The sequence below is a fragment of the Cherax quadricarinatus genome, unplaced genomic scaffold, assembly GCF_038502225.1.
Source record: "Cherax quadricarinatus isolate ZL_2023a unplaced genomic scaffold, ASM3850222v1 Contig2782, whole genome shotgun sequence".
Taxonomy (NCBI): Eukaryota; Metazoa; Arthropoda; class Malacostraca; order Decapoda; family Parastacidae; genus Cherax; species Cherax quadricarinatus.
Genome location: NW_027197808.1, coordinates 14,383 through 28,880, shown reverse-complemented (window position 1 = coordinate 28,880; position 14,498 = coordinate 14,383). Strand labels below are relative to the sequence as shown.

Genomic DNA, 14,498 nt, shown 5'->3' with positions numbered 1-14,498 from the left:
ATGTCCCTCCCTCCCCCTCTCTGCTTGTGTGTTTGTATGTCCCTCCCTCCCCCTCTCTGCCTGTGTGTGTGTGTATGTCCCTCCCCTTTCTCTCCCTGTGTGTGTATATGTCCCCCCTCCCCCTCTCTGCCTGTGTGTGTGTATGTCCCTCCCTCCCCCTCTCTGCTTGTATGTTTGTATGTCCCTCCCTCCCCCTCTCTGTCTGTGTGTGTGTATGTCCCTCCCTTCCCCTCTCTGCCTGTGTGTGTGTGTCCCTCCCTCCCCCCCCTCTGCCTGTGTGTGTGTGTGTCCCTCCCTCCCCCCTCTCTGCCTGTGTGTATGCCCCTCCCTCCCCCTCTCTGCCTTTGTGTGTGTGTCCCTCCCCCCTCTCTCTGTGTGTGTATATGTCCCCCCTCCCCCTCTCTGCCTGTGTGTATGCCCCTCCCTCCCCCTCTCTGCCTGTGTGTGTATGTCCCTCCCTCCCCCTCTCTGGATGTGTGTGTGTATGTCCCTCCCTCCCCCTCTCTGCCTGTGTGTGTATGTCCCTCCCTCCCCCTCTGCTTGTGTGTGTGTATGTCCCTCCCCTCTCTGCCTGTGTGTGTGTGTATGTCCCTCCACTTTCTCTCCCTGTGTGTGTATATGTCCCCCCTCCCCCTCTCTGCCTGTGTGTGTATATGTCCCCCCTCCCCCTCTCTGCCTGTGTGTGTGTATATGTCCCTCCCTCCCCCCTCTCTTCCTGTATGTTTGTATGTCCCTCCCTCCCCCTCTCTGCCTGTATGTTTGTATGTCCCTCCCTCCCCCTCTCTGCCTGTGTGTGTGTCCCTCCCTCCCCCCTCTCTACCTGTGTGTGTATGTTCCTCCCTCCCCCTCTCTGCCTGTGTGTATGCCCCTCTCTGCCTGTGTGTGTGTGTGTCCCTCCCTCCCCCTCTCTGCCTGTGTATGTGTCCCTCACTCCCCCTCTCTGCCTGTGTGTGTCCCTCCCCCCTCCTCTGCCTGTGTGTGTCCCTCCCTCCCCCTCTCTGCCTGTATGTGTGTGTGTCCCTCCCTCCCCCTCTCTGCCTGTATGTGTGTCCATCTCTCCCCCTCTGTGCTTCTGTTTGTGTCCCTCCCTCCCCCTCTTTTATTTTCTTTGTTTAACACACCAGCCATCTCTCATGTAAGTAGTAGTGGTGACTCACCACAACAAAAAGCAAGCACATTCACCATCATTCATTCTGTCACTGTCTTGCCAGAAGTGTGATGACACCACAGTTCAGATCAACCTACCAACAACAACATCCTCACCAGAAGTGTGATGACACCACAGTTCAGATCAACCTACCAACAACAACATCCTCACCAGAAGTGTGATGACACCACAGTTCAAATCAACCTTCCAACAACAACATCCTCACCAGAAGTGTGATGACACCACAGTTCAGATCACCCTACCAACAACAACACCCTCGCCAGAAGTGTGATGACACCACAGTTCAGATGAACCTACCAACAACAACATCCTCGCCAGAAGTGTGATGACACCACAGTTCAGATGAACCTACCAACAACAACATCCTCACCAGAAGTGTGATGACACCACAGTTCAGATCAACCTACCAACAACAACATCCTCACCAGAAGTGTGATGACACCACAGTTCAGATGAACCTACCAACAACAACATCCTCGCCAGAAGTGTGATGACACCACAGTTCAGATCAACCTTCCAACAACAACATCCTCGCCTCTTCTTCAGAGTGTAGTCACTCTAAACTTCATTGATTAATGTGCATGTTTATTACATTTGTATACTTGCACACCTGTACATTTGTGCATTTATACACCTGAACACTTGTATACAGTAGTCCCCATTTATACAGCAGGTTAAGTTCCAGGTCACTGCTGGAAAGCAGACAGCGCCGGATAACAGAACATCATTTTTTCCACTTATAAATGCATATAAATGTCAGATAAGAAGTTTACACTAACATCTATTAAGTTAGCAATGCAACTAGGCATTAAAAGCAATAAAAAGTAAAATACATACCCAGTACACCCATTACTTACCTTAAAATATTTATAGTCCTAATGTAGGGTGAGAGGTGAGTTTTATTTGTAGCAAGTCAGGTTTGGGAGGTATGATAGCCAGCCAGGCCAGGTCAGCCAACCCCACCCCACCCATACGTAATATGCTACGACATTTAATTAAACCTCCACAGAGCGATAAAATACATATACAGTGGACCCCCGCATAGCGACTTTAATCCGTGCAAGAGGGCTCATTGTTATGCGAAATGATCGGTATGCGAATGAATTTTCCCCATAAGAAATAATGGAAATCAAATTAATCCGTGCAAGACACCCAGAAGTATGAAAAAAAAATTTTTACCACATGAAATATACATTTTCCTATACACAAAGAGAAGGATACATGTACAGTAGTAAAGTAGTACATGCACAATATATGTTGTGCATGTACTACTGTACTAAATGTAGAATAAATGACACTTACCTTTATTGAAGATGCAGCAATGACTGATGAGACACTGTGTCCTGGGAGTGCCTTTTCCTCCTGAGTACTGTAGGTCCTGTTTGGCATTTTCTTCCAGAACAGGCCTTATCACACTGTGTATGCCACTACGATTCTTAAATCTCTCAAACCAACCTTTGCTGGCTTTAAATTCACCAATATGAGCACTAGTTCCAGGCATTTTTCCCTGTTCACCTGGGTGTTAGTCGACTGGTGTGGGTTGCATCCTGGGAGACAAGATTAAGGACCCCAATGGAAATAAGTTAGATAGTCTTCGATGACACTGACTTTTTTGGGTTATCCTGGGTGGCAAATCCTCTGGGGTTAATTGTTTCTTTGTATTCTCAATAAGCCACACCAACAACGGTGCTACAGCAGCAGCAGCAGCAGCAGCTGACAGTGCTACAGCAGCAGCAGACGATGCTACAGCAGCAGCAGACGGTACTACAGCAGCAGCTGATGGTGGTACAGCAGCAGCAGACGATGCTACAGCAGCAGCAGACGGTACTACAGCAGCAGCTGATGGTGGTACAGCAGCAGCAGCAGCTGACAGTGCTACAGCAGCAGCAGACGATGCTACAGCAGCAGCAGATGGTACTACAGCAGCAGCTGACGGTGGTACAGCAGCAGCAGCAGCTGACAGTGCTACAGCAGCAGCAGACGATGCTACAGCAGCAGCAGACGGTACTACAGCAGCAGCAGCTGACGGTGGTACAACAGCAGCAGCAGCTGACGGTGCTACAGCAGTAGCAGCAGCTGACAGTGCAGCAGCAGCAGCAGCAGCTGACGGTGGTACAGCAGCAGCAGCAGCTGTACCACCAATAGTAGCGATGGTTGATTGGGGTTTATTATACAACCTGGCCAGCTCGGAGACACGCACTCCACTTTCATACTTATCAATGATCTTTTTCTTCATCTCTATAGTAATTCTCACCCTTATTGCTGTAGGGTTGGCACTAGAAGCTTTCTTGGGGCCCATGGTCACTTATTTTGCAGATAAAATCACCAAAAACTCTGTAATAATATGAAATGTTCTGATTGTATGCTTGGATGTTACCACGGAGGCTGGCTGGTAAACAATGCCACCGGCGGCACATGTGAGGCTGGCTAAGGGCGCACATTGGACGCGTCTCGGACGAAGAGCGGTGAGCGGGTTTTCGAGCGGTATGCGAGGCAAAATTTTTGCGATAAAAGCTACATTACATTCATTAATTACCTTAAAATATTTATAGTCTTAACCCTTTCAGGGTCAAGAGGCCCTCTCCTAAACTCGTTCTAAGGGTCGAACATTTTTTGGAAAAAAAAAATTATTTTTTTCTTATGAAATGATAGAGAATCTTTACCCGATCATAATGACACCAAAAGTATGAAATTTGATGGAAAACTTAGGGAATTATGCTCTTGTGAAGTTAGCGGTCTCGACGATGTTGACGCGTCTGCGATTTCACCCAATGTGAGCCCTGTTTTCAGCCAATTTCAGTGTACTAGTCGACAACAATCATATCTATTTCACTAGAACTTCATTTTTTCTATCGAATGAGTACAAGAAACCACCCATTTACCGATTTCAAGTATTCAATAAAGTGGTCAGAAATTGGCAATTTTGCCAATTTCACACAATCTAATAATGTTGGTAGAGTTACCGACAGTATATAAAGTAAAAGATACAAGTGCAACTAATGTGACATTTTTATTGTGGCAATGTTTCGCTTTCCAAGAGCTTTGTCAAGCCGTGACAAACAATACATGGACACAGAGGGTATATATAGGCTCAGAGTGAGGTGCAATACTAGTGGTAGTAGTAGTGATATAAGTTGTAGTAGTAGTAGTAGTTACAGTATGGTAGAACAATTAACTCGCACATGAGTAAAAGGATATAAAAGCTATTACTTGGCTAACATAAAAATAGGTTAGACAGATATTTCTGTTGGAGACTGGATAGAGAAGGCCTGTTTCACTGTTCATTCTCTGTAATATGCTTTGTGTAGTATTAACAGGAGAGACTATGTGATGGCAGGGTTTACTGTTTTCAGGAGGATTCTTGCTAAGACTTCAGAGATGGTGAAGCTGCCTTTGTTTTGTCTAATTGTATTCGAAACAGCGATTAGTAATGATTCAAGGCACTTGCGTCTGCAGAAATTAGTTTCTTTGATCACTAATTGGGCATCCCTGAATTTCATGAGATGATTGGTGTAACTTCAGTGTTGTACACAGGCGTTGTTCAAGTTATCGTTCCTACATGCATAAATGTGTTCATTGAGGCGGGTGTCGAGGTTTCTTGCTGTTTCACCTACATAAATCTTGTCGCAGCCTCCACAGGGTATAGTGTAAACCCCTGCATTGACTGGTTCATGGTGTTTTGATTTTGTCCTGGTTAGATCCTTTATTGAAGTGCTGGAAGCGATGGCGACTCTGGTGTTAGAAATACGTATTTGTCTAACCTATTTTTATGTTACCCAAGTAATAGCTTTTATATCCTTTTACTCATGTGCGAGTTAATTGTTCTACCATATTGTATTACTACTACTACTACTACAACTTATATCACTACTACTACTACTACTACAACTTACATCACTACTACTACCACAACTTATATCACTACTACTACTACTACTACCACTAGTATTGCACCTCACTCTGAGCCTATATATACCCTCTGTGTCCATGTACTGTTTGTAACGGCTTGACAAAGCTCCTGGAGAGCGAAACATTGCCACAATAAAAATGTCACATTACTTGCACTTGTGTCCTTTTACAGTGGAACCTCAAATATCGAACTTTCTTCGTTCCAGACGGCTGTTCAAGTGCCGTTACCGAATGAATTTATTCCCATCAGGAATAATGTAAATTAGATTAGTTCATTTCAGGCCCTCAAAAATACACTTATAAAAGCACTTACAAAAATACACTTACATAAATGGTTGAGTTGGGAGCAGTTCGATATTTGAGGTTCCACTGTACTTTACAATTTCACACAAATTTCAGAAGATGCCAATTTCCAAATAAGGTCCAGAATAAGCAAGACAGACATTCCTGGCACTAAAATAACACTTTCTCTGTTCATTAGCCATGTCCCCAGGCCCCTCTTACATCTCTTTTGCTTTCCACTTTGGATTTTTATTCTCACAAAAAATAGAAGATTTACTGTTATGCAGACTACTGCATTAGTGTAGAAGTGGTGTAGAAATAGTATAAATAATATCAGTGCACTTGTGAAAGAAAGAATATTAGACTCACCAGTTGACATGTATTGGATGCTTGGCATCATTTGTTTACTTTTAAAATTTGGTAAAAATTGAAAATTTGAGCTCAATTTCTAGGTACTTTTCATTATGAAACCAATCAAAATCATCTAACTTTCTGTAATATGTCTTCCATTCTATAAAATGAGACCAGGAAAACTAGAATATAACCATAAATACCATACGAAAATACACTGCAAAGTCGCTGTTTTAAACCAAAAACACGGTCGGAGTTTTTTTTTTCTCATGCACTATGTGCTGCAGGATTTTTTTTATATTGTGCACACTGACCACATAGACCCATTCTTTCATATGTAGGCCTACCAGCTTTCTCTCACTAGATTTGAAGGCGCTAGCATTTAGACATTCTAGTACATCAATAACCCTGGTGCGTAAGCCGTACTAGTACGTCAGAAACCCTGAAAGGGTTAATGTAGGGCAAGAGGTGAGTTTTATTTGTAGGAAGTCAGGTTTGGGAAGTTTGGTAGCCAGCCAGGTCAGCCAACCCCACCCACACGTAATATACTACAACATTTAATTGAAGCACCCCAGAGCGATCAAATAGATGTATAGTACATTCATTAATTAACTTAAAATATTTGTAGTTTTAATGTAGGGTGAGAGGTGAGTTTTATTTGTAGGAAGTCAGGTGGTAGCCAGCCAAGGCAGAGCTCCCCACCCCACCCACACGTAATGTAAACAAACCAGGTGAACGTGTCTGGTTTTCGTCACTTTACATTGTATACAAGTTGTCTCCACATTGATACAGTAGAATAAATAAGGAGAAACACTCCCATTCTCCTGTAACACCATTTTTAGAAGAAATGACGCTCTGAGTGAAGGCATACGAAAGGAATAATTTTCTAGTTACACCCAGTAATATTATAGTGATACATTTTCTGTGATGTTGGACTACAAGTTGCCTGGCTACCACAAGTCCTACAAGATGCCTGGCTACCACAAGTCGCCTGGCTACCACAAGTCCAGCAAGTCGCCTGGCTACCACATCTCATATTTATGTTAATTTATTCTACTATGGGGTGTATTTATTATGTTTATATGTTACATAGCTTGTTTATTATATAAGTTTGAAAAGAATATCATAGATGGATTAATGGAAATATCTATATTAACGTAATATAAGACATTTAATGCGCCCAAGACATTACGTATTATGTTAAGAGTAGAGAGACTATCAGTGATTTTAATGTGCACCTGCACACCAGCACAGTGTGTAAGTATATTTAGGTACAGGTACACATAAGTATAATTATCAGAGTACATAAAAAATATTTAATAAATTTAAAAAACTTGAAACTTTGGAACATTTCCAGACATAATAGAGAGATGAGCTCACAAAGAATGTAAACAAACTGGGTGGGGCGTGCCATATTTGAAAGACCACTCGCCGTATAGCAAGTTTTGATCGTAATTTGAAATTGCTGAATTAGCGGAACACCGTAAGGCAAGACCCTACTGCACTTGTACTCCTGTACACTAGTACACCTGTGCACTTGTACACCTGTACACTTGTACACCTGTACACTATTCAGATGTCAGCTTGTAAGTCCTCGTAATAATTTAATGATTTATTCTATAATTTATTAATAATAATTAGGCCTATTTTATTTCTATTGGTAAGAGACTCCTGGCTGTCTTGAAGAAGACACTGGACAGGTACATAAAGTCAGTACATGACCGGCCAGGCTGTGGTTCCTACATCAGTCTATGTGCTGCCAGCAATTACAGCCTGCTTGATCAGGCTTTGATCTACCATGAAGCCTGGTCATAGACCAGGCCATGAAGGCGCTGACCCCCAAAACCCTCTCTAGGTATGCCCAGAGCCTAAAAATGACGTAGTGTTTTGCACTGAATAACTTATTTTCTTATCTTGCAGAAATTATTGACTACAATGTTACCAACACCAGAAGAGAAGCACAAGATTCAAGAAGCCACCATTTGCAACCCATACCTTCCTCTGGGGTCGGCAGAACAGTGTCTTATGATGCTGTCGTCCATATCAAAACTTCCCGCCAGATTAAAACTCTGGATCTTTAAGCTAGACTATGAGAACATGGAGAAGGTAATAACAAACAGGGTAATTTTTGTCCCTTTCACCAGAATTTGCTTTGACATGTAGCTGATGACTGACATGGTTGCTCTGCCTGTGTTGCTCTCTGAGACTTCCACCTTTATTGCAGAATTTTTTAACTGCATTTCCCCTTATTCCCCTTCCCATTCTGTTCATGTCCCTCCCCTTAACACCTCCACCTCTTCTGTTCTGAAATCTTGTTCACCTCTGCCATGTTCCATTGAATGAACCTTGTGGATTTAGCACTTCCCATGAATATAATAATAATGAATGGAAATGCTTCTTCACACCATAGAAATAAAATAAAATAAAATATTTATTTTTTTGTTAAGGTTACAATGTGTGTTTACATATAGTATGAATGGAGCAAAGAAAACCACTATCATGCCCAGGCATTTCAGGCAGACTTAACCTAATACTTATAGACTACTTAAGTCTAGACAGGTGAAGAGTGGTAGAATACAAACAGTCAATCTTCACTATTGTTAATATAAGAAATTATAAGAAATTCTACTTGCCTGAATTGCATTAGTGGCTTTCTTTTGTGCCTAACAATGTTTTACTGCATATAAATTACATTATTTTAGGTAGTAGGTTTGTAGACAGCAGCCACCCAGGGAGGTACTACCATCCTGCCAAGTGAGTGTAAAACAGAAACCTGTACAGTAGGGCTCCACTTATACAGCAGGTTAGGTTTCAGGCTACTGTCAGAAAGTGGACATCGCAGGAAAGCAGAACGTCATTTGTTTCCAATTATGTCAGATAAGTTTACACTTCTCCATGGGGAAGTGGAACAGAATTCTTCCTCTGTAAGCCATGCATGTCGCAAGAGGCCACTAAAATGCCTGGAGTATGGGGCTAGTAACCCCTTCTCCTGTATACATTACTAAAGTTGAAAAAGAGAAGCTTTCGTTTTTCTTTTTGGGCCACCCTGATTTGGTGGGATGCAGCCTGTTTGTTGAAAGAAGAAGTTTACACTAACATATATTAAGTTAGCAATAGAACAAGGCATTAAAAAACAATAAAAGTAAAATACACACACAGTACACTCATTACTTACCTCAAAATGTTTGTAGTCTTAATGTAGGGTGAGAAGTGAGTAGTGTTTATTGTAAGAAGTTAGGTATGGTAGCCAGCCAGGCCACCCCCACCGCACCCACACATAATATACTTCGACATTTAAAGAGCCCTAGAGTGATAAAATGCATATAGTGTACACTCATTACCTACCTTAAAATATTTGTAGTCTTAATATAGGGTGCAAGGTAAATACAGCCTCTCTTCACTTAACAACGGAGATAGGGGCCTAAGACCCTGTCGGTAAACAATTTCATCGCTAATCAAGGAATGACCTAAAATCTGGAATTCATTACCTGTGAATATAAAAGAAACACTGTCTGTTTATAAATTCAAGTCTCTTCTCAAAAATCACTTACCCACAACTAAATAAATGCTGAATAATTGTATCTCATAAATTGTATCTCGTAAATGTTTCTCATTATTGTATCTCATAAATGTCTAACCTGTGACCCAATCAAACTTTATTTTTTAATTACATTACCTAACAGAATACAGTGGACCCCCGCTTAACGATCACCTTCCAATGCGACCAATTATGTAAGTGTATTTATGTAAGTGCGTTTGTACATGTATGTTTGGAGGTCTGAAATGGACTAATTTACTTCACAATATTTCTTATGGGAACAAATTCGGTCAGTACTGGCACCTGAACATACTTCTGGAATGAAAAAATATCGTTAACCAGGGGTCCACTGTACTCCAATCTACAGAATGCTCAGCAACACAGTAAATGACCATATGACCTGTCTTTGTAATACTCATTTGCGCTAAATTGTTATCTGTTTACAATAATGTATTTACCACTGAATATATCATTGCTTAGTTAATCTTAAGTTAATTTTAAGCCTGCTCATAATGCTCTGCATACAAGGGGCTTTGGCATGTTGCACTGTAATAACTTTGTACTTCACTGTATCATGTTCAAATTAATAAATAAATAAATAAATAAATAAATAAATAAATGACCCGTACCGACACTTCAAAAGTGTCACCACCCAAAAATTAAAACATTCGGTTTTATGTTTGTTGGAAAATTCCTTTCAATCTGTTTATTATTATGGTCACGGTCACTTTTTTTTTTGTTTTTATCCCTCTCTGCCCTCCACTCTTCAATACCTCTCTATATAATATCAGTTTTTATTAATTTGGGCATCTTTATCCTGCTTCTACTTTATTTGTGTTATACCTAATATTAGTCTGGAATGGATGTGATAGGTAGATAACCTTTATTGATAGTAATAGTATAATTATACAATATTGTATAGTGCCTTGAGCTTACATGTCTGTACATCATGGTGAAGCATGAATTACTGAGACTGCTGGTGCCTTCTCCACTCTCTTGTATACCCCAGCCCCACACATCCTCCAGTGCCTCTCCATATATGTCAGTTTTTATTAATTTGGGTAGCTTTTTCATGCTTCTACATTATTTAATCAAACTTTTTATTCATCCATGACTTGCCGTAAATGTTTCTGTTGATTCCTCACCTTCACCTGCCTTCAAAGTCTCAAAGATACTGTGTGCCTTGGCTTGAATAATTGAAAGGCTCATCGGCATTCTTTTTTGTATCTGATAGTCAAACCACATCACCAGTAATTTCTCCAGTTCTTGAATGAGGCCTTTCTGCTGCCTAGTTATTATGGCTTGAAATCCTGTCGATGCTTTCACTGCCTCTTTCACTCTATCTTTATCCTTCAAGATAGTGGAAATGGTAGAATTCGCCACCTTTAAGTCATCGGCTATCACTTGTACTTTCTTACCAGCTTCATACTCATTTATAACCTTCATTTTCACCTCAAGATCAAGAGCCTCCCTTTGGTTCTTAGCACTTCCTTCAGGTGAAGTCAAGATCTTCCTTTTCACTGACATCTTGTACTATGGGATGCACAATAAAGTGCAAATTTGTACAAATACGTATTCTTGGAGACAGTGAAAGCTGGGTGTCTGTAGGACGAAGTCTGAGTTACTTGACGCTGAGACATCACTTTGCTGTATAAATGTCATACGTATTTTGTACAAGTTTAGTAGCTAACATTTAAACTACTCTAGAGCAATTGTTGTTGTTATTATTATTAGTAGTAGTAGTAGTAGTTGTATTCTTCTTCTTTCAACAAACCAGCTGCATCCCATTGATGCAGGGTGACCCAAAGAGAAAAACAAAAGTTTTTCTTCTTTTTACATTTAGTAATATATACAGGAGAAAGGATCACTAGCCTCTTGCTCCTGACATTTTAGTTGCCTTTTATTGGCATTTAAAACACTGTATATTTGCTTCAGTTCTCCTTGTTGACTGTTTGAGCACGAGATTACACGGTCTGACCACGAGTTTACATTTCAGTGCTGTGTGATAGTCAATAATGTTCCGTCACAGTTTATCCACTCACTCAGATTGATCTTGCAAGTCTTGGTGTTGTCCACACTTCCTTATATGGGCATAATAATGCATGGCTGCCAGCCATCACTACATGGTTCAGTCAAGGAACCAATTTTCCTGATTCTGAAGTGTTTAACATTAAATGAGTCTTACTAGCTATAGCTGAGGTACAAATAGAGTTTTAGATAAAGAAGTGTCGGATTCAACATTGAAATTTATTTTTATATCAGGGGGACATGAGATTTTTTGAAGTGTCAAGGTGGGTCATGATGCAGAGAAGGTTGGGAACCACTGAACCACTGTCTTATACATCAAGTGCAAATTAACCACTTGCATTTTTTCCTGTAGATTGACTCAATCACCCGTGTCTCGAAGGTGGACTTCGAGGAGCTGTCTAATAACATTGCCAAGATAGAGGTCGACTGTAAAGAATCATGGGATCATCTAAAAGCCATTGTAAAACATGATGGTCCTACACAGATTAAGCTCAAGTAAGATGGCTATTAATGCTAATTTACATTGTTCCACTGCACTGAGACCAGTTTGCCTAAGATGTGATTTTTATAATTACCAGAAGGTACTTGTGTGGTGTATATATTGTGTATTTACAGTAATTGTTATTATGAACCTGCTAGTGTAAATGTTTTTTTTATTTTTAAAGGTTGGAAGTTTTATTGTGCATATACTTTATTATTGACAGGTATGAGTGTTAATATGAATGAGTGTATGTATGGTACCTTGTTTTGGAGAAGACTGCTGAATGATCTTGTAGGTAAAAGCATTCTGTAAATATTATGACTTTCTTCCACAACATTGAGAAGGTAAGTTTATTTATGTACAGGTACACATAAGTACAATTATCATACCAAGTAATAGGTGTGTAAATCACCCAGGATAACCCAGAAAAGTCAAAATTACTTATTTCAATTAGGATCCTTGTAATATCTTGTTCATTGTCATAGTATTTGTGTTAGTGAAACACTGCATAAACTGAGGTTTTATTAAGCAGTTTGTGTTTCCTTGCAGTGTGTTCCAGTGAACCAGTGAGTGGGACAGTAGTGTGTTCCAGTGAACCAGTGAGTGGGACAGTAGTGGATTAAGACCCAGGTTGGGATATTTACCAGGACAGTAAGTGGGGATGTTGCAGTTCAGGGGTTCATTTAAACTGTGGTGTCTGTACACTTGCAAGACAGCTGTTGAATGAATGATTACCAGTGTGTCTACAAGTGTTATGGACTATACATAGACACCTGTTGAATGAATAATAATAATAATAATCTTTATTTCTACAAATACATGTACAAGACATACAGACCATAGCTAACATCACTGACATACTACTATGTATATAGAAATCCCTTTGTTATGCAGAGCATTTTGGGCATATTAAGTCACTTTTGTCCCAGGATGTGACCCACACCAGTTGACTAATACTTAGGTGCCTATTTTGCTGCTAGGTGAACATGAACAACAGGTGTCTTAGGAAACATGTCCTGATGTTTCCACCTGTACCAGGGATCGACCCCCGGACCTCAGTGTGTGAGTTGAGTGCACTACGAATTGAGCTACGGGAAACTTAATGATTACCAGTGTGTTTCCAAGTGTCCTGGACTGTACATAAATGTCTTTTTCCACATTGTAGGTAATGCCTACAAGTATGGCAGAAAGAGACCTGGTTCATAACAAACCTTGGTTGAATATAACTTGATAAAGATTAACTCCATAATAAGAACTCACTCTGCATCTGTACTGTCAGCCTAAACAGTGCTGGTGGACACTAAATATAAAGAGATTTAAAATAATAGACAAAATTCACTTGCTAAACTGTACTTCTGATTCCTTAATTTTTAATGTTTATTGTAACATAATTGTACATTGTGTGTACAGTGCTATATTAGGTGTACAGTAGAGTACTTTCATCAACATTCACTCCATCACTGTCTTGCCAGAGGCATGCTTACACTACAGTTATAAAACTGCAACATTAACACCCCTCCTTCAGAGTGCCGGCACTGTACTTCCCATCTCCAGGAATTAAGTCCGGCCTGCCGATTTCCCTGAATCCCTTCATAAATGTTACTTAAATGGTTATTTATGTGTTATTTTTTAACATTATTCCATAAAATGTTTAATTCATGTTAAGTAATAAACAAAGATAGACAAAGAACTTTGTCCTTGGAAGCAAAGAGTGGAATGTATAAGAGTATAGTTTTACCAACACACTTATATGAGTGTGAAGCATGGGTGATGAATGTTGCAGCGAGGAGAAGGCTGGAGGCAGTGTGAAGCATGGGTGATGAATGTTGCAGCGAGGAGAAGGCTGGAGGCAGTGGAGATGTCATGTCTGAGGGCAATGTGTGGTGTGAATATAATGCAGAGAATTCGTAGTTTGGAAGTTAGGAGGAGGTGCGGGATTGCCAAAACTGTTGTCCAGAAGGCTGAGGAAGGGTTGTTGAGGTGGTTTGGAAATGTAGAGAGAATGGAACATAACAGAATGACTTCAAGAGTGTATAAATCTGTTGTGGAGGGAAGGCAGGGTAGGGATCGGCCTAGGAATAGTATGGTTGGAGAGAGGGGGTAAAGGAGGTTTTGTGTGTGAGGGGCTTAGACTTCCAGCAAGCATGCATGAGCATATTTGATAGGAGTGAATTGAGATAAATGGTTTTTAATACTTGACGTGCTGTTGGAGTGTGAGCCTCTGCTGAGTGGGAGACAGATGAACACTAACTTTTTCATCTTTGTGTTTCAGAATGTCAGAGTTTGTAGCAGACTGTGCAGAGTGTACATTTGTTCTGGAAATTATTTATCAGCGAGTGATGACTGGGTAAGTGATGACTGATGACTGGGTAAGGAACACAGAAGCAGTATTGAATGTCTAGCACCATTATAAGAAAATATCAAGACGGTCAGATTTTTAGATATCAATAAGGATTTTTAATAATACAAAATTTTATGAAATACAATGACAAACAGATGATGTTAACAGTGCAGAATAAGTCACTGTGACGTGACCTGGCACTTTACTTCTGCTTCCCCTCAGAGAATTTTTCCCCTACTATCTGTTGCTAGTTTTGCAATATTGCATAACAAGACTGAAAAATCTTGAGCTAAAGATTTCCATCCCCATGTGGCTTTTTCTGCATAAATTTTTATGAAGTTATTCAGGGAAACCAGTGAGCTGGACTTGAGTCCTGGAGGTGGAAAGGGCAGTGTCTGCA

At 40.6% G+C, this 14,498-nt stretch overlaps 1 protein-coding gene across 4 annotated transcripts in view; it reads left to right on the top strand.

Moving 5' to 3' along the window:
* LOC128703469 (FH1/FH2 domain-containing protein 3) overlaps window positions 1-14,498 on the top strand; it is a 45,472-nt gene that overhangs the window by 19,891 nt on the left and 11,083 nt on the right. For 3 of the 4 annotated variants that reach the window (XM_070081452.1, XM_070081451.1, XM_070081453.1), the window contains exons 2-4: window positions 7,631-7,816; window positions 11,629-11,771; window positions 14,030-14,104. In XM_070081452.1, coding sequence (XP_069937553.1) covers window positions 7,631-7,816; window positions 11,629-11,771; window positions 14,030-14,104 — 404 coding nt within the window. Of the gene's footprint in view, window positions 1-1,211; window positions 1,718-7,630; window positions 7,817-11,628; window positions 11,772-14,029; window positions 14,105-14,498 lie in introns of all 4 variants that reach the window. The other variant, XM_070081454.1, reaches the window with a different exon arrangement.